This window comes from Delphinus delphis, chromosome X (assembly GCF_949987515.2).
Source record: "Delphinus delphis chromosome X, mDelDel1.2, whole genome shotgun sequence".
NCBI lineage: Eukaryota > Metazoa > Chordata > Mammalia > Artiodactyla > Delphinidae > Delphinus > Delphinus delphis.
Window position 1 is genome coordinate 23,544,274 of NC_082704.1, and position 19,271 is coordinate 23,563,544.

Sequence of the window (19,271 nt, forward strand, 5' to 3'; positions counted from 1 at the left end):
GTGGCCTTTGCCCTTCCGTGTTAGTGCAGTAAAGAACTCGAGTGTGCACATTTTGTTTTATTTTTTGTTACCACACTTATTTTGCATCGGCTTGGCGTCTCTCTGTAAGGGAGTCTAGAGGTCTCAATTATTTAAAATATAAGCGTCCTGTGGCAATGTGAGCTTGAATGATAAGTAGCTTTTGTGTTGCTGTTGTAAACTGTGGTTCTTGCAGCCCTTATGAAACCGTTTGTTACAGCATCTGTTAGAATCTAGGACAAGACTCCTGTAATCAGGCAGCTGTGTGATGAACCTTCTAATTGCTATATTTTTGTTGCTCTTAATCTGGGAAATTTTCCTAATAAAGCTGGATGATGATTCTAAAAAAATCATTAATGTTTACAAGCCAGTAACTCTAACCCACAGGACCTTGTCAACCTCTCGGTGCCTGCAAAGGCTTAACTGGGACACTCACAGTGCCAGCCATATAAAGGAACAGGTGTCAGGGTGTTTTCCTCCCATGCCAATTGAAAACATATTCATGGCCTGTGGAGGGATAAAATAGTTATCTATGGTTAATGTTTCCTTTCTTTCTATTTTTTTTAAAGAATGGATCTGAGGTCCCACTTGATCTAAGTGATGAGATTAACTCAAATCAAAGGAGGGTATTTGTATTTTATTTTTCCATTTGAATTGGTTCATATTTTTATAATTTTAGAATAAGGTACCAGCCTTGGTCCTAAAATGTTGGTGTTAATGGGTGGGAGAGAAGGTCTTTTGACTTAATAAATCTTTACTGCAATCTACTCTACTTTTCTACGTGCACAGGGCATCCAAGCAAGATTTTCAGTCAGCAAAGAAACATTCAGTGATGGTCACTAGCCTGGAAATCTGAGAAAGCAGGAAAGCTGAGTCACACATTTTTAGATACTCATCATACTCTGCCTTCCAGAATTATTGCGTTGCCGTATCACCCCTACTACTGTAGCATGGAAAACCTGTCCTCTCCCCCTCCCACCATATCTAGCACTGGGTATGGTAAAATGGCTCAGGACTCAATCAGTAGTTCTTGAATTGAATTTCTTACCTTGTTTTTCACAGCACTGGGAAGCATAGCCTGTTGGGATGGGAAGGGACCATCATATTCAACACAGTTATTTTTACAGTTTAGGAAATGGAGGCACAGAGCGGTAGGGTGACTTTTCGAAGTCATACAGCTTGGGGCTAGCACCTAGGTCTCCTGCCTCAAGACTTCCGTACTCTGCTTTATAAAAATCCAGGATGTTTCCAGTCATCCCAAGGACTCTCGTGAGGTTCCCTAATGAAAATTTATTTGAATTTGCATTTATTTTTTAAAGTAAAACCTCCAAACCGCATAGGAAATAATCAAGCATATAATGAGGTATTACAGTTTTTAAAAATGGGAGAAGGGGAGGGAACTGTTGGTTGAACAGGAGCATTTCCTTTTTGAGACCAAAGTGTCTAGCATCTGAAATAAACAAGAGTCTTGCTGTTTCAAAGTAAGGATCTTGAATGAGTTTTTTCTCTTTATTTTCCCAGAGGGGATTTGCTTCTAAATATTCAGGAAGCCAGTCTAGTGTGAAGTATGACCAGAGAATCAGACCGTCCTTTTTAATAAGCCAGAGATTAAAATCTCTAAATATAGAATACTGACGTCTGCTACTAACTCTTAGGATAAATATCTTTGCATTTTCGGGAACAAGTTTATTTAAGGCTGCCAGTGAGTGTTAAAATCACCTAACATGTTGAAGGTTTTTACTGCAAGTACAGGGTCCTACTCACTTAGAGTCTGGAGAATGGTAGGCTGGACTTCAGAGAAACCACATCTGCAGTGAGCATCTTTAAGAAATCCAACCATAGGTTTTGCTTTTTTGGGGACACTGTTCTGCAATTTTGCGGTGCGTTTTTGCTTCAGAATGTTTATTAGGGTAGTCTGAGATATGTTAAGTAATAGGATTAAATCACCACGTCATTAGGGTAAGAAATAGAGACCACTGGACACCGTGATCGGTGAGGTAAGAAAAAGGGTCCCTGAAAGGGATGAATGAGGCAACCAATTGATAGAGAGAAGCCTGGAATGGCTGGAGGTGGGGAAGGAAATGGTACATCTAGTAACATACAGTAAGAGATGAAGGAAGGCCGGTGGGTATGCTTCGCTATGTATTCGTCTATGTCTGGAAGCATGCCCATTAGGAGACTGGGGAGCAGGGAAAGCAAAGAGGAATGGGATCTCTTTTTTTACATATGGGCCTGAACGTGTGCCTGGGAGAAGAAGATGGAGAGGCATAGGTCTTAGAAAGCCTTTGACCTCACATTTTATGATTTCATGATTAGTTTACTCATGTACAAAAATAAGCTGCAGGCTTTTCTGATTCCTTTTATTCTACAGCATGTATGTACCTAGACTTGATTATATTATTTTACATTTGGTGAGGTGTTGTTCTCTAACTTGATTCACCTTGCTAGGGGCTGTTACAAATTTTAAAAAGGGAAGAAAGAACGAGAAATTTTGTTTCTCCTAATAGTGCCCAGTATAGTACTCTGAATATAAGCCCTTGTGTGATGTTAATCTCAGAACAGTTGACTGGCCCTTGTCTGGGAAATTTTCCCTGTAAATTATAATACCTGTTCTAGAGGTCTGATACCTTTGCCTTCCTTCTTTTTCGTGAGTTGCCTCTTTCGTGATTATGCAGTGATTTCTTAGGTGGCTAGGCAATTTTATCCACTCCAAGAGGTCCTACTCTGTATGGCATCTTGTTTCTCTGTCATGCGGGTATGGCCTCAGATTGCCCTTTGAAATCCAGGTAAGTAACACCTGCCAAATCCCCTACCTGTGTTTGTCTTTTGAAGATTCTGAAAGACGTCTCCTTCAGTCCACCTGTAGACACAGGCTGGTAAATAAATGGCGTCCTGCTTTGGTTCAGGGGGTCTCCAGTGTAGCTGTACTGTCTCCTATCTAGTATGCAGCCCACCATATAATGTGACTATCGTGGAGCACACAGACCTAAGTGTGAAGTATAGAGCCACTACTACGTGGTGGTGGAAAAGTGTTTAAGTCTCAGCTTCTAACCATGCCTCTGAAAGCAGGTCTCTAGAAGAACTTTGGAATGCTAAGTATAGAGAATCTTTCTTAGACAACCTCTAGTGTTGAAAAGGATCTGACCAGACATATGGTGGGTTGTGGCGATGGGCACAGAAAGGAGGAGGAGAAATCTGAGTAACTTACTTCTCTGTCGCTGCCCCTTCAGACCTCTAATTTATCCTAACCATGTCCCCTAACCATGTCCATCTTCTTTTTTTGACTTTGGGTAGGGTGAAAGGGAATATCTATGGAATAAAGCAAAAAATGCAAGAGCATCGGGAAGATTCTCTGGAGGAGCTTGTACCCACCCCTGAGAGAGAGAAGTAGGATAAAAATCTCCCGGTTCACTCGCTATCCCAGTTCTACCAGATACTTGATTAACTTTCCCTAGCATTTAAGCTAGTCAGAGATTCCATTACTGTGCAGAAGCACCCTCCTCAACCCTGCCTCACCAGGCAAACATCACGATAGGTGATTGGAAGAGCTACGTTCACACTGAATGAGACTATTCAGAAAAAACCTACTCTCCAGGAATAAATTGGACATTTTGACAGGGGCATTTATGTTCTTAGGCCATGAGAGAGACAGGAGCAGGCTCACCCCTAACATTTTGGGGGCCCACAGCAAGAGTACAAATGGAGGACTGCATACCACACACCTAAATGTTACAAAGTCCAAAAGCAAGATATGCCTTGGCCTGGTCTGTGTATCCACCTGTCAACCTAACTAAAGAGATAAACTGAGGTAAGCTCAAACTACGAGAAATTGAGTTTCTTTGGAAATAGTAGAGAAACTGCAGTTCAGGAAATACAAACTGTAGCAAGCTACAGAGGACTCTGTTGAGGGTTTGGGGTGGGCTGCATTTATGGGCAAGGAGAACAAAGAGGGGAGCACAAGAGGGGAACTTGTCCAACCAGAGCACAAGCAGTAAGTTCACTGGCTTGAGGACGGTAGGAGATCCTTGGCGGAAGCTCGTTGTCGGGAGATAAGGCTTGGAGGTCTGTAAATTAGGCACTTATGGGAAATCAGTCTCTCAGTTCTTGAGTTTCATTTTCCTGAGGACACACACGTGAGATTCTCTAGCTCATATACCCTGTTGGGGCAGGGTAGGGCAGGGTGGGGTGGAAGCTGGGCCCAGGGCTCAGAACTCCTGGGTGGACACTGGATCTACCTGAAAGCAGGATGGGGTGGACCTGTCAAGTTCTCCAAGAAGCCAAGGACAGTAAGTTCCCCAATCCCAACGGCTCACTTTTCTGACTTGGAGTTGCCGAGCAATTCTACGTGTCTGCCCAAACTCTCATTCAAGTAGTATACAGGGAGGGAGTGCAGTTATCTGGAAAAACGTATCTGCCAGACCCCTTCACTTAGAGGGATTTGGGGAGGCCAATTTTAAACAAAATTAGCCATTTTTCTCTGGTTTCCTGTGGCATGAGTTGTCATTTTCTCCTTCACTGCCCCTGCCCTTGACCCCATGTGCCTTTTTGCTCTGATCTGGGAGCCCAGTTTGGCTTATGTGTCCTTTTCCTTTCTCCCCATGACGTTCAACCAGCTACTAACCTTTCAAAAACTCTGAAGACCAAAAAGAAAAAAAAGTCTTTGCGTTCCAGTGTTTATGATATCAGGGGCCCTCTGAAGCGTGGAGCTCGAGGCGGTAGTCCTTATCACCTGGGTTTAAGGGTGATACTGGGTGCTCAAGTCTAGTGGCCCAGAAAAGCTGAGCACCCGCCCCAAATACTTACCCTATGGGCATTTATGCTTTTCCAGAACCAGTCTTATTTTAGGCTTGCTTTTCCAGGAGTTAATGGAGGGAAGGGGAGTTGTACCTTCCGGACTTTGCCAGTTACCTTCAAGTTATTCCCTAGTAAGGGAAGGAGGAAATGTGCAACCCCTAGGGCAGTTTTTGGTAAAATCATGAAGATTGTGGTTCTTTATCTGAGAATGAACGCAGGCGGATGGAAATTCTAGGTGTACGTACATATCTGAGAAAGCACCCTCTCAACTTACTCCTACTCCTGTGGGGCCCCTTGCAGTTAGATTGTTTTCGAGCCACAAGTGAATGAACCTGGGTGGGTTTAAGGGGCACATTTTCAATTCCGTGTGTTAATGGAATATGTCAAGCGGAGAAAACATCTGTGAAATTCTTGTTGTCTAACAATGCTTGTTGTAAACAGAGCAGCTGCTCCAGGTTTCATCAGGACGCTTATCTCTTATCACCTCTGCTGAATCCATTCCGATTGAAAGCCTCTGTCAGATGCAGGGCTGAGGAGTCTAGTGATTAACAGCATTTGGAGCCGGCTTCCCTGGGTTCAAACTCTAGCTCCACCAATTATTAGCCGTATGACCTCTAAGTCTCAATTCCTCCATCTGTTAAATGGAGATAATATTCCCATCTGCCTTTTAGGGCTAATATGAGGATTAACTCACATGAGATATAGAAATGGGCCCGTATCCGCCCACATTGATTAAAATAGTATCTGGAACATTGTAAGCACTTAATACATACTTGTTATTAAAAATACCCAGTTGTCATATGTAGCTCAAGGCTGTAGTGTCTTTAATTATTTTAAGTGACGCTGAAAAATCTGGTTAATTCTCAGATAGTCCTTGGGCTTATCAATCAATGTGTCTTACCCATTATTACACTGGAGAAAAACCAGGTTGTCTAGCATGCTAAACATATTAGTGAGAACTCAGCATAGCTCAAGTCTTAGACTTTGTTCTCATGATAAGACCTTAGACTGAGCTGATATCTTGGAAGATCCATGAGGACACTGTTCTTGAACAGCAGTCCCTAAATAACTCATCTTCATAAGCACAAAAACCTACCACTCATGAGCAAATAGCTATGGTTACCAGTTATTAAGTGCCTACTGGGTGCCAAGCACTGTGCCAGGTGCTCTCCCCATGCTACCTTGTTTGAGCCTCCCAATTCATGAGGATCCCATGAAGGGAAGGTAGTGGAATAGTCTTTTAAGATGAGAAAATTGAGCCTCAAAAAATTGTCACTTTCCTCAATGTCATGCAACAGGGAGGTGAGGGAGCTAGGATTTGAAGTCACGTCTGTTTGATTCCCAAGTTTATGTTTATTCAACCATACCACACAACGTTCCAAGAAGAGAAGATGATACCCTCAAACCGTCATATGGACTGGCAAGTCAGCTCAATGTTGCACAAGGATCGTTGAGAGTAAGGGCTGAGACAGAGTGGGAGCAAAAAGGGGAGAGGAACTGGACAGTGCCAGTATGTGCTGAGTGGAGGGTGAAGCAAGGAGACGACATAAGCCTCTAACGTTTTTATTTCACTTGACTGACGTCTAGCCATTGGCGACAGTGCTGTAAGTGACCAAAAGGGCTAGGCATATTTTGGAGTGAGCAGTGTGTCCTTTGTGTTATAGCCTTATACTTTACAAGGGCCCCTAATATTGTTCATCTTGTTTAAACTGTTATCTTTAGAAACTTGACTTACTAACTTGGATGTTTCGTTTCTTAAAATGACTGTTTTTGAAGTGACAGTCAAGGTCCAATGAAAGGAACTTAAGAGATTGACCTGCTTCAGGATTCTGTCCTTAAGAAGCACTACTTTCCATGAGGAGGTGATTTTAGCTCGAAATATTTCTGGGGGAAATCAGACTTTCTATATTTTTTCTGCACAGCACATTGAAACATATTGGTTTGGACTCCATTAAGTTTGCATATGCTATAATTCAAGCAGGGGCTATGCTGAGATTTACCTTTGAATTATCTATGGAAAAAATAAAAACATGGTAAAGACCGAAGGGGGGGACTTCCCTGGTGGTCCAGCGGTTAAGACACTGCGCTTCCACTGCAGGCGCGGGGGTGAGGGTGGGGTGCACGGGTTCAATCCCTGGCCCTGGTGGGGGAACTAAGATCCCACATGCTGCATGGTGAGGCCAAAAAAAAAAAAAAAAACAGGGAAAAGATATCCAATGAATAGGCAATTAGGAAATATTGTTACCTATTTAATAAAATAAGTCTTCTATAAGGATATTTACTTATCAACACAGAGGATTAACTTGGAATACTTGTATATTCCTGAAAACAATCTTAAAACTATTCTAGAACTGACTATTCTAATTCAGAATGGCCTCACATTCATATAGCCCTAGCTGGTGAGATTTTTTTTTTTAACATCCTTATTGGAGTATAATTGCTTTACAATGTTGTGTTAGTTTCTGCTGTATAACAAAGTGAATCAGCGATATGTATACATATATCCCCATATCCCCTCCCTCTTGCATCTCCCTCCCACCCTCCCTATCCCACCCCTCTAGGTGGTCACAAAGCACCGACCTGATCTCCCTGTGCTATGCGGCTGCTTCCCACTAGCTATCTGTTTTACGTTTGGTAGTGTGTATATGTCCATGCCACTCTCATTTCGTCCCTAGCTGGTGAGCTTTTACTTTCCTCCAGTTTCCTCTCTCCTGTAATGAGTACTTTCTGATGCTGACACTCTCCCTAGTCTAGTTAAGCTTATTTGCTCTGGTACTGTCCTCAGGCCTGCAGAACGGTTGGTCAGTGCTCTCTTTATGATAACTCTTTATACTTGAGGATAGTAATTAAACTGCCTCTTGGGTCTCTTTCACCAGGGTAAACAACGCCAGCTCATTTAGCCTTTCCTCATAGGCCCTATTTTCTAATGCTTTTATCGTTTTTTGCTGAGCTTCTCAGGATCTTGTCCAATCGCTTTTCAATTGTTCTAAGATGTAACCTGATGAACGGGCCTAATCTAGGGTTTGGCATTGGCTAAATATTTAATAAATGACTTAAAATTAAGGAAGATGGTTTAGTGCAGGCGTAAGAGCACTGGACTAGGAGTCAGAAGACTTGAGTTTCGTCCTTGCTCTGCCACTTACTAGGATTGGGCAGAGAGCCACATTTGGACAAATCATCTAAATGTCTCTAAGCATCAATTTATCCATCAATTTATCATCTGTAAATTTAGGATAAACACATCTGCCCTGCCTGCCTCCCATAGTGAGGCTCAAATGAAATAATCTATGTGAAAACCCTTTGTTTAGCATCAAAGCACGATGTAAACACTATGTGTCAGGAAATTTTCTGAATGCTTGGCATATATTAACTCACTGAGGTACAGTTAACATTTCCATTTTACAACCAGGAAATGGAGGCTCAGAGAGTTAAGTAACTGGCTCTAGGTCACACAGCTAGTAAGTGACAGAATCCATGCAGATAAATATTAAACATCCAACAGAGACATTCATTTTATGGGGCCTGACCTTCAAAAGCAGTCCACAGGTAGACACACCACTGGGATGGGGGATCTCTTCAGTCATGGGTAGATAACTCTATGAGAGGCAACTTTTTCAAAAGTGAATGTTTAGGTTGGTCATTGAAGAAGGGCAGCTGTCCACCAGTGGGGGGGGCCTCATGAATACAACACAGTAATAGGAATGCTGTATCAGGTCAGGTCAATGGTTCATTCTTCCTAGGACACCTAAATCTTCCTATGGAAAGTGCTCTTAATTCTTGGATTCAAGATCTGCAGTTTCTAAATATTCTCTATGAGTTCTGACAACCCTTCATGGTTTCAACTGTCTCTAGCTCTGCCCTTTTGTGTGTTAATTCTTGCAGCTATAAGTTTGGAATACTTTCCTCATAGATTAACTGTTAAGGAGAAATATTAAAGACAGAATAGCACCTAATTGAATCTTTTTCCGGCTGCGGTCTGAAGAGTTGAAAGAGATTTAAAAAAAAAAGAGCTTTGGAAAGAAACATTGGAATAATTTTGATTTACCTCATAAATGTTTGAACATTCATAGCGAAAATTAGAACTTAAATCATGAAATGGGGAGGTTATGCTATATAGTAGTATATTGAAAACCTGCTTATATTTGAAAAATTGTACCATATTGAGGTCTTTGCATTAACACCATTAGATATAGAATACAATATGAATTTACTTTATGCCAAAATCTCATCTATAGGGAATAGGGTTGTAGTGGTGTAACAGGTTCTTCTACCTCAAATAGTTGCACGAAGTATCATTTTATGGGAGACTATAGACGTTGCCTTCCATGAAAATAAACTCAAAGTTGAAAATACCTTTGGAGGATGGGAGCATTTTGGGGGAGGACTTGATACTATTTGAGTTATAAATGTTATCTTTCTAACTAGAATCTGTAGAGTGAATTACGATGTTTGTCAAGAATGGTTGGGAACCAATAAGAAAAAGTGGGTATCTCTGTATCTTAGTAGTCAATTTATTTAAAAAAAAGTTTACTCTAAAGAAATATTATGTTGAATTTGTTGCTTTTAATAATTCATTTAGTGAGAAATCTATTTTTATATAAAGAAATAAATTTTGGCAAATTCATGATATCAGAACAAGCTTGAGCACAGAGCTACCATCTTAAACCTTTGAGAAAATGTGTACTTTAATAATCACATCATGTGGCGGTAGGCACCATTTTGCTTCTTGATGGAAGCACAGCAAAATCACAGTAGAACTTACTGAAATGTGCTCGTTCAATAATCGTCCATCTAGCCATTCATCCACCCATCCATCTTTCCATCCAACACGGTGTGCCAGGTACCCTACTGGACACTGAATATACAGTAGTGAACAAGACAAACATGATTCCTACCTCACAGTACTTAATGGCCTAGTAGAAATTCCTTAAATGGTGAAGAAAGCAATCATGAGTAGATAGTTTTATGACAGTTTTTTGAAAGAGGGGAAAGAATAAGTGAAAGTAACTCTCTAGCCATAATTGAATGTTGTTAAAACTTTTCTTTGAACAATGTTCCCTGAAAAATTGTATAGAAAGTATTATGAGAGATGCTGTGAATGTGCATACGGAAGAAAGGAAGATAGTGAGACATTAAAGAGAGGACAGGGAGTTAGCTTCAAGATGGTGGAAGAGTAAGACGTGGAGATCAACTTCCTCCCCACAAATACATCAGAAATACATCTACATGTGGAACATCTCCTACAGAACACCTACTGAAAGCTGGCAGAAGACCTCAGACTTCCCAAAAGGCAAGAAACTCCCCACGTACCTGGGAAGAGGGGATTAAGAGCGCTGCTTAAAGGAGCTCCAGAGACGGGCGCGAGCCGCGACTATCAGCGTGGACCCCAGAGACTGGCATGAGACGCTAAGGCTGCTGCTGCCGCCACCAAGAAGCCTGTGTGCGAGCACAGGTCACTCTCCACAACCGCCCTCCCGGCAGCCTGTGCAGCCCGCCACTGCCAGGGTCCCGTGATCCAGGGACAACTTCCCCGGGAGAACGCACGGCGCGCCTCAGGCTGGTGCAACGTCACGCCGGCCTCTGCCGCCGCAGGCTCACCCCGCACTCCGTGCCCCTCCCTCCCCCCGGCCTGAGTGAGCCAGAGCCCCCGAATCAGCGGCTCCTTTAACCCCGTCCTGTCTGAGCGAAGAACAGACGCCCTCCGGCGACCTACGCGCAGAGGCGGGGCCAAATCCAAAGCTGAGCCCCTGGGAGCTGTGAGAACAAAGAAGAGAAAGGGAAATCTCTCCCAGCAGCCTCAGAAGCAGCGGATTAAAGCTCCACAATGAACTTGATGCACCCTGCATCTGTGGAATACATGAATAGACAAAGAATCATCCAAAATTGAGGAGGGGGACTTTGGGAGCAAAGATATATAGATTCTCCCCCCTTTTTTCTCTTTTTGTGAGTGTGTATGTGTATACTTCTGTGAGAGATTCTGTCTGTATAGCTTTGCTTTTACCTTTTGTCCTAGGGTTCTGTCTGTCCGTTTTTTGTTTTTTTTTGGTTTTTTGTTTGGTATAGTTTTTAGCACTTCTTATCATTGGTGGATTTGATTTTTGGTTTGGTTGCTCTCTTCTTTCTTTTTCTTATTACTTAAATTTTTTAATAATTATTTTTTATTTTAATAACTTTATTTTATTTTACTTTATTTTATCTTCCTCTTTCTTTCTTTCCTTCTTTTTTTTCTCCCTTTTATTCTGAGCCATGTGGAGGACAGGCTCTTGCTGCTCCAGCCAGGTGTCAGTGCTGTGCCTCTGAAGTGGGAGAGCCAAGTTCAGGACACTGGTCCACAAGAGACCTCCCAGTTCCACATAATATCAAACAGTGAAAGTCTCCCAGAGATCTCCATCTCAACGCAGCTTCACTCAAGGACCAGCAAGCTACAGTGCTGGACACCCTATGCCAAACAAATAGCAAGACAGGAACACAACCCCATCCATTAGCAGAGACACTGCCTAAAATCATAATAAGGTCACAGACACCCCAAAACACACCACCAGACGTGGACCTGCCCAGCAGAAAGACAAGATCCAGCCTCATCCACCAGAACACAGGCATTAGTCCCCTCTACCAGGAAGCCTACACAACCCACTGAACCAACCGTAGCCACTGGGGACAGACACCAAAAACAATGGGAACAACGAACCTTCAGCCTGCGAAAAGGAGACCCCAAACACAGTAAGATAAGCAAAATGAGAAGACAGAAAAACACACAGCAGATGAAGGAGCAAGATAAAAACCCACCAGACCTAACAAATGAAGAGGAAATAGGCAGTCTACCTGAAAAAGAATTCAGAGTAATGATAGTAAAGATGATCCCAAATCTTGGAAATAGGATGGAGAAAATACAAGAAACGTTCAACAAGGACCTAGAAGAACTAAAGAGCAAACAAACAGTGATGAACAACACAATAAATGAAATTAAAAATTCTCCAGAAGGGACCAGTAGTAGAATTACTGAGGCAGAAGAATGGATAAGTGACCTGGAAGATAAAAGAGTGGAAATAACTACTGCAGAGCAGAATAAAGAAAAAAGAATGAAAAGAATTGAGGACATTCTCAGAGACCTCTGGGACAACATTAAATGCACAAACATTCGAATTATAGGGGTCCCAGAAGAAAAAGAGAAAAAGAAACGGTCTGAGAAAATATTTGAAGAGATTATAGTTGAAAACTTCCCGAATGTGGGAAAGGAAATAGTCAAGTCCAGGAAGCACAGAGAGTCCCATACAGGATAAATTGAAGGAGAAACACACCAAGACACATATTAATCAAACTATCAAAAATTAAATACAAAGAAGAAATATTAAAAGCAGCAAGGGAAAAACAACAAATAACACACAAGGGAATCCCCGTAAGGTTAACAGCTGATCTTTCAGCAGAAACTCTGCAAGCCAGAAGGGAGTGGCAGGACATATTTAAAGTGATGAAGGAGAAAAACCTACAACCAAGATTACTCTACCCAGCAAGGATCTCGTTCAGATTCAATGGAGAAATTAAAAACTTTACAGACAAGCAAAAGCTAAGAGAATTCAGCACCACTAAACCAGCTTTACAACAAATGCTAAAGGAACTTCTCTAGGCAGGAAAAACAAGAGAAGGAAAAGACCTACAATAACAAATGCAAAACAATTAAGAAAATGGTAATAGGAACATACATATTGATAATTACCTTAAATGTAAATGGACTAAAAGTTCCAACCAAAAGACATAGACTGGCTGAATGGATACAAAAACAAGACCGGTATATATGCTATCTACAAGAAACCCACTTCAGACCTAGGGACACATACAGACTGGAAGTGAGGGGGATGGAAAAAGATATTCCATGCAAATGGAAATCAAAAGAAAGCTGGAGTAGCAATTCTCATATCAGACAAAATAGACTTTAAAATAAAGACTATTACAAGAGACAAAGAAGGACATACATAATGATCAAGGGATGGATCCAAGAAGAAGATATAACAATTGTAAATATTTATCCACCCAACATAGGAGCACCTCAATACATAAGGCAAATGCTAACAGCCATAAAAGGGGAAATCGACGGTAACACAATCATAGTAGGGGACTTTAACACCCCACTTTCACCAATGGACAGATCATCCAAAATGAAAATAAGTAAGGAAACACAAGCTTTAAATGATACATTAAACAAGATGGACTTAATTGATATTTATAGGACATTCCATCCAAAAACAACAGAATAATCATTCTTCTCAAGTGCTCATGGAACATTCTCCAGGATAGATCATATCTTGGGTCACAAATCAAGCCTTGGTAAATTTAAGAAAATTGAAATCATATCAAGTATCTTTTCCGACCACAACGCTATGAGACTAGATATCAATTTCAGGAAAAAATCTGTAAAAAATACAAATACATGGAGGCTAAACAATACACTACTTAATAACGAAGAGATTACTGAGGAAATCAAAGAGAAAATCAAAAATTACCTCGAAACAAATGACAATGAAAACACGATGACCCAAAACCTATGGGATGCAGCAAAAGCAGTTCTAAGAGGGAAGTTTATAGCAATACAATCCTACCTCAAGAAACAGGAAACATCTCAAATAAATGACCTAACCTTACACCTAAAGCAATTAGAGAAAGAAGAACAAAACACCCCAAAGTTAGCAGAAAGAAAGAAATCATAAAGATCAGATCAGAAATAAATGAAAAAGAAATGAGGAAACAATAGCAAACATCAGTAAAACTAAAAGCTGGTTCTTTGAGAAGATAAAGAAAATTGATAAACCAGTAGCCAGACTCATCAAGAATAAAAGGGAGAAGACTCAAATCAAGAATTAGAAATGAAAAAGGAGAAGTAACAACTGACAGTGCAGAAATACAAAGGATCATGCGAGATTACTACAAGCAACTATATGCCAATAAAATGGACAACCTGGAAGAAATGGACAAATTCTTAGAAAAGCACAACCTTCCAAGACTGAACCAGGAAGAAATAGAAACTATAAACAGACCAATCACAAGCACTGAAATTGAAACTGTGATTAAATATCTTCCAACAAACAAAACCCCAGGACCAGGTGGCTTCACAGGCGAATTCTGTCAAACATTTACAGAAGAGCTAACACCTATCCTTCTCAAACTCTTCCGAAATATAGCACAGGGAGGAACACTCCCAAACTCATTCTATAAGGCCTCCATCACCCTGATACCAAAACCAGACAAAGATATCACAAAGAAAGAAAATTACAGGCCAAGATCTCTGATGAACATAGATGAAAAATCCTCAACAAAATACTAGCAAACAGAATCCAACAGCACATTAAAAGGATCATACACCATGATCAACTGGGGTTTATCCCAGGAATGCAAGGATTCTTCAGTGTACACAAATCAATCAACGTGATACACCATATTAACAGATTGAAGGAGAAAAACCACATGATCATCTCAATAGATGCAGAGAAAGCTTTCGAGAAAATTCAACACCCATTTATGATAAAAACCCTGCAGAAAGTAGGCATAGAGGGAACTTTCCTCAACATAATAAAGGCCATCTATGACAAACCCACAGCCAACATTGTCCTCAATGGTGAAAGACTGAAAGCATTTCCACTAAGATCAGGAACAGGACAAGGTTGCCCACTCTCACCACTCTTATTCAACATAGTTTTGGAAGTTTAAGCCACAGCAGTCAGAGAAGAAAAAGAAATAAAAGGAATCCAAATTGGAAAAGAAGTAAAGCTCTCGCTGTTTGCAGATGACATGATACTATACGTAGGGAATCCTAAAGATGCTACCAGAAAACTCCTAGAGCTAATCAATGAATTTGGTAAATTAGCAGGATACAAAATTAATGCACAGAAATCTCTTGCATTCCTGTATACTAATGATGAAAAATCTGAAAGTGAAATTAAGAAAACACTCCCATTTACCGTTGCAACAAAAAGAATAAAATACCTAGGAATAAACCTACCTAAGGAGACAAAAGACCTGTATGCAGAAAATTATAAGACACTGGTGAAAGAAATTAAAGGTGATGCAAACAGATGGAGAGATATACCATGTTCTTGGATTGGAAGAATCAACATTGTGAAAATGACTCTACTACCCAAAGCAATCTACAGATTCAATGCAATCCCTATCAAACTACCACTGGCATTTTTCACAGAACTAGAGCAAAAAATTTCACAATTTGTATGGAAATACAAAAGACCCAGAATAGCCAAAGCAATCTTAATAAAGAAAAACAGAGCTGGAGGCTCCCTGACTTCAGACTATACTACAAAGCTACAGTAATCAAGACAGTATGGTACTGGCACAAAAACAGAAATAGAGATCAATGGAACAGGATAGAAAGGCCAGAGATAAACCCACACATATAAGGTCACCTTATCTTTGATAAAGGAAGCAAGAATATACAGTGGAGAAAAGACAGCCTCTTCAATAAGTGGTGCTGGGAAAACTGGATACCTACATGTAAAAGAATGACAGTAGACACTCCCTAACACCGTACACAAAAATAAACTCAAAATGAATTAAAGTCCTAAATGTATGGCCAGACACTATAAAACTCTTAGAGGAAAACGTAGGCAGAACACTCTATGATATAAATAACAGCCAGATCCTTTTTGACCCACCTCCTAGAGAAATGGAAATAAAAACAAAAATGAACAAACGAGACCTAATGAAACTTAAAAGCTTTTCACAGAAAAGGAAACCATAAACAAGATGAAAAGATAACCCTCAGAATGGGAGAAAATATTTTCAAACAAAACAACTGACAAAGGATTAATCTCCAAAATTTACAAGCAGCTCATGCAGCTCAATATCAAAATAACAAACAACCCAATCCAAAAATGGGCAGAAGACCTAAATAGACATTTATGTGAAGAAGATGTACAGGTTGCCAACAAACACATGAAAGGATGCTCAACATCACTAATCATTAGAGAAATGCAAATCAAAACTACAATGAGGTATCACCTCACATCAGTCAGAATGGCCATCATCAAAAAACCTACAAACAATAAATGCTGGGTGTGGAGAAAAGGGAACCCTCTTGCACTGTTGGTGGGAATGTAAATTGATACAGCCACTATGGAGAACAGTTTGGACGTTCCTTAAAAAACTAAAAACAGAGCTACCATACGACCCAGCAATCCCACTACTGGGCATATACCCTGAGAAAACCATACTTCAAAAAGAGTCATGTACCACAATGTTCATTTCAGCTCTATTTACAGTAGCCAGGGCATGAAAGCAACCTAAGTGTCCATCGACAGATGAATGGATAAAGAAGATGTGGCACATATATACAATGGAATATTACTCAGCCATAAAGAGTAACGAAACTGAGTTATTTGTAATGAGGTAGATGGACCTAGAGTCTGTCATACAGAGTGAAGTAAGTCAGAAAGAGAAAAATAAATACCGTATGCCAACACATATATATGGAATCTAAAAACAAAAAGGTCATGAAGAACCTAGGGGCAAGAAAGGAATAAAGACACAGACCTACTAGAGAATAGACTTGAGGATATGGGGAGGGGGAAGGGTAAGCTGGGACAAAGCGAGAGAGTGGAATGGACATATGTACACTGTCAAACGTAAAATAGATAGCTAGTGGGAAGCAGCCGCATAGCACAGGGAGATCAGCTTGGTGCTTTGTGACCACCTAGAGGGGTGGGATAGGGAGTGTGGGAAGGAGGGAGACACAAGAGGGAAGAGATATGGGGACATATGTATATGTATAACTGATTCATTTTGTTATAAAGCAGAAACTAACACACCATTGTAAAGCAATTATACTCCAATGAAGATGTTTTTTTTTAAAAAAAAAAAAGAGAGGATGGGGTTTTCGAATAATGTTAGTTTAGTTTTCCTGAAAATATTTAGTAATAATGATTTTTTTCTATAGCATTTTACGCTTCTCAAAGCAATTATACCAATCATGTGAGGAAGAGCAAATTTTATTTCCCATTATGTAGATGACACAACTGAGGCATAGATATTTTAAGTTCTCAAGATCCCACATCTATATCGAATTCACAGCTCTACCCACTGCTTTTTCTACTACGTCATGCTGAAAAATTCCAGACTCCAGTATAAGGTCCTATAAAACCCCAAAGAGTTATCAGAGTGTACACTATTCAAGAAGCCTAAGTCAGTAGCACAAAAGAAGGAAAACAAAGTATGACAAGGAGGATGTTCCTCTGCTTTAGGCTATTAAGTAGGTCACCCAGTAAGAGGCTATTTTGGTTTAAAATTTTAGAGGGCATGTAGTACATACACCAGCATCACTGACCTGATTCTTCACTTTCAAGATCTAAGAAAATCAGACAGTTTTTTTTTTCTTTTGGAAGGGAGGGGTGTATCATTGGGGGAGCTTAAGAGAATGTTAGTTGGGAAATTTGATTTAGCCAGGCTAGTGCTCTAGATTTTTTGTGAGGTTGATTCACTAGAGATGGGGACAGCTTTGTATCTCTGTGATGCAGAGTCAGTGCTTCCCTCCTTCCTTCCTTCCTTTCTTCCTTCCTTCCTTCCTTCCTTCCTTCCTTCCTTCCTTCCCTCCCTCCCTCCCTCCTTCCTTCCTTCCTTCCTTCCTTCCTTCCTCCCTTCCTCCCTTCCTTCCTCATTCTTCTTCTCTCTCATCCCCTCCCTTCACTTTTCTTACTGCTGTTTTTTTTTCTTTGTATTCTTTTCTTGTGGGGGCATATCTGACAAATTGTTAATATTTAATTTGCTATAAAACAGCTCTCCCAAGCAATGGCTGCTCACTATAATTTCAATCTCTGAAGCTGTTTTGGCTCCTAGGTACACTGGGATCGAATTAGAATGGAAATGTTTCCCTTACAGTTTTGTTTATGACAGCATAGGCACTTTGTTATTAACTGGCAAACTGAGACTTCTAAGGAAAATAATAAACTTTCACCACATTTCTATTTGACTCTTTACTCCAAACAGAATATCCATCTGGCTTAGGGTAAAACAACTCTTCTTATATGTTTCAGTCTTAAATTTAAATATCCAAGATTAATAATGAATATATTTTGATCCATTGAATTGTATTTTTCCCCAGTCTGGTGCTTTTTCACTTTTTTTCACATTTTAAAAACCATAAACATTTTTTTCTCATATGCCATCTTACTTTAAAAATGGTCTGCAATTATATATATACATATTCCCATTCATTCTCTCTTGCTCTCTCTTTCAAACCAGAGCGATATTCTTCCAAAACACCCACAAATTCAAACCTAGTGAATACTGCTCTGATACTTTGCAACTAGGCCCCTGAAACAAAAACCCTACCCTTCTGCCCTGCCTAATCCCTTGTCTGTTCCTTGCTGGGAGGGAGGTGTCAGAAAGGAAGGGGTTTAGTTTGAAATAGACAGCTATCTATGAAACAGAGGTGTGAAAGGGTGTGTTTATCTGATAAGTAGCATTAAATTGCAGAGACTACCAGATTAATCATGGTATGCAATTTTCAACAGCTTAGATTTTCTTTTATTTCTCTCCTTTTCTGCAGCCACTGGGGAGGAAAAAAGGAATAGAGAGACTATCAAAACTGTTGGCAAGTTTAATCTGTTGGCTACTTAATTTATTAGCAGATATGGGAACTGCCTCAGGTTGATGATTTAACAGGTTGGCTGGGCGTGGAATAAATCTCAAACGTACCTGTTCCAAAATTGTGTTAATCCTTTCAACTTCGCAGTCAATCAAGTATCGCTTTTCCTGCCTCCTGTCCATTTCTTCAATGATGCGCCTGAATTCTTGGACGTCCTTTATGTTTCCCACAGACCTTGCTGTCACTTGCCAGTTGTTTTGCACTGCTGCTTCCATAATCGCTTGGAGGATGGAAAATCCTGAACGAAGGGAAGACAGCTACATTGATTATTTTTTCTTTTAAAAATCTTTCCATAGGTATTAAAGGTTCTACTGAGTTTTTATGTGCAGTCTATTGGGTCCCCTTAGACCTTATCCACTGTGGACAGCAGGCTTACTCATAACCTCAGCCTTATTAACTTCCAGACAGTTGGCATCTCTATCCTGATTGAAAGGAAAGAAGATTCTTCAACTTGTGGGCACCGGGCTAGGTGTTTATCAAGCCTGTACTTAAGCAGTCACAACTGAATTATAGTACCTAATTGTTTTCATTGACAGGCATTATCAAAATATTTATGGAATGAATGCCAGTAGCTTCTTTCTTATTTCTGGCCACAGTCTGTCCTATTGCGGTTGAAGCTCATTTCTTTCATCTTCACAACAACAATATTCAGAATTAGAAATAGCTTTAGTAGAGATAGAAGCTGATTATTATATGACTTATCCTTACATGGATATGACTATCCAACAAGGTAAATTATATCTCCCAGGAAACATAACTCTCAGAAAACCTGACAAGAACAGTCTATAACAAAGGTGTCATACTGTTTCTTTGTTCA

General features: G+C 40.3%; 1 protein-coding gene and 1 long non-coding RNA gene across 5 annotated transcripts in view; one reads left to right on the top strand and one right to left on the bottom strand.

The window, feature by feature from the left end:
• The window catches only part of LOC132418504 (uncharacterized), a 330,667-nt gene that overhangs the window by 138,273 nt on the left and 173,123 nt on the right, over positions 1-19,271 (top strand). The gene's annotated exons all lie outside the window — the stretch shown is intronic.
• The window catches only part of GRIA3 (glutamate ionotropic receptor AMPA type subunit 3), a 288,864-nt gene that overhangs the window by 129,474 nt on the left and 140,119 nt on the right, over positions 1-19,271 (bottom strand). For all 4 annotated transcript variants that reach the window (XM_060002406.2, XM_060002403.2, XM_060002404.1 and 1 more), the window contains exon 4: positions 18,505-18,692. In XM_060002406.2, coding sequence (XP_059858389.1) covers positions 18,505-18,692 — 188 coding nt within the window. The remainder of the gene's footprint in view (positions 1-18,504; positions 18,693-19,271) is intronic.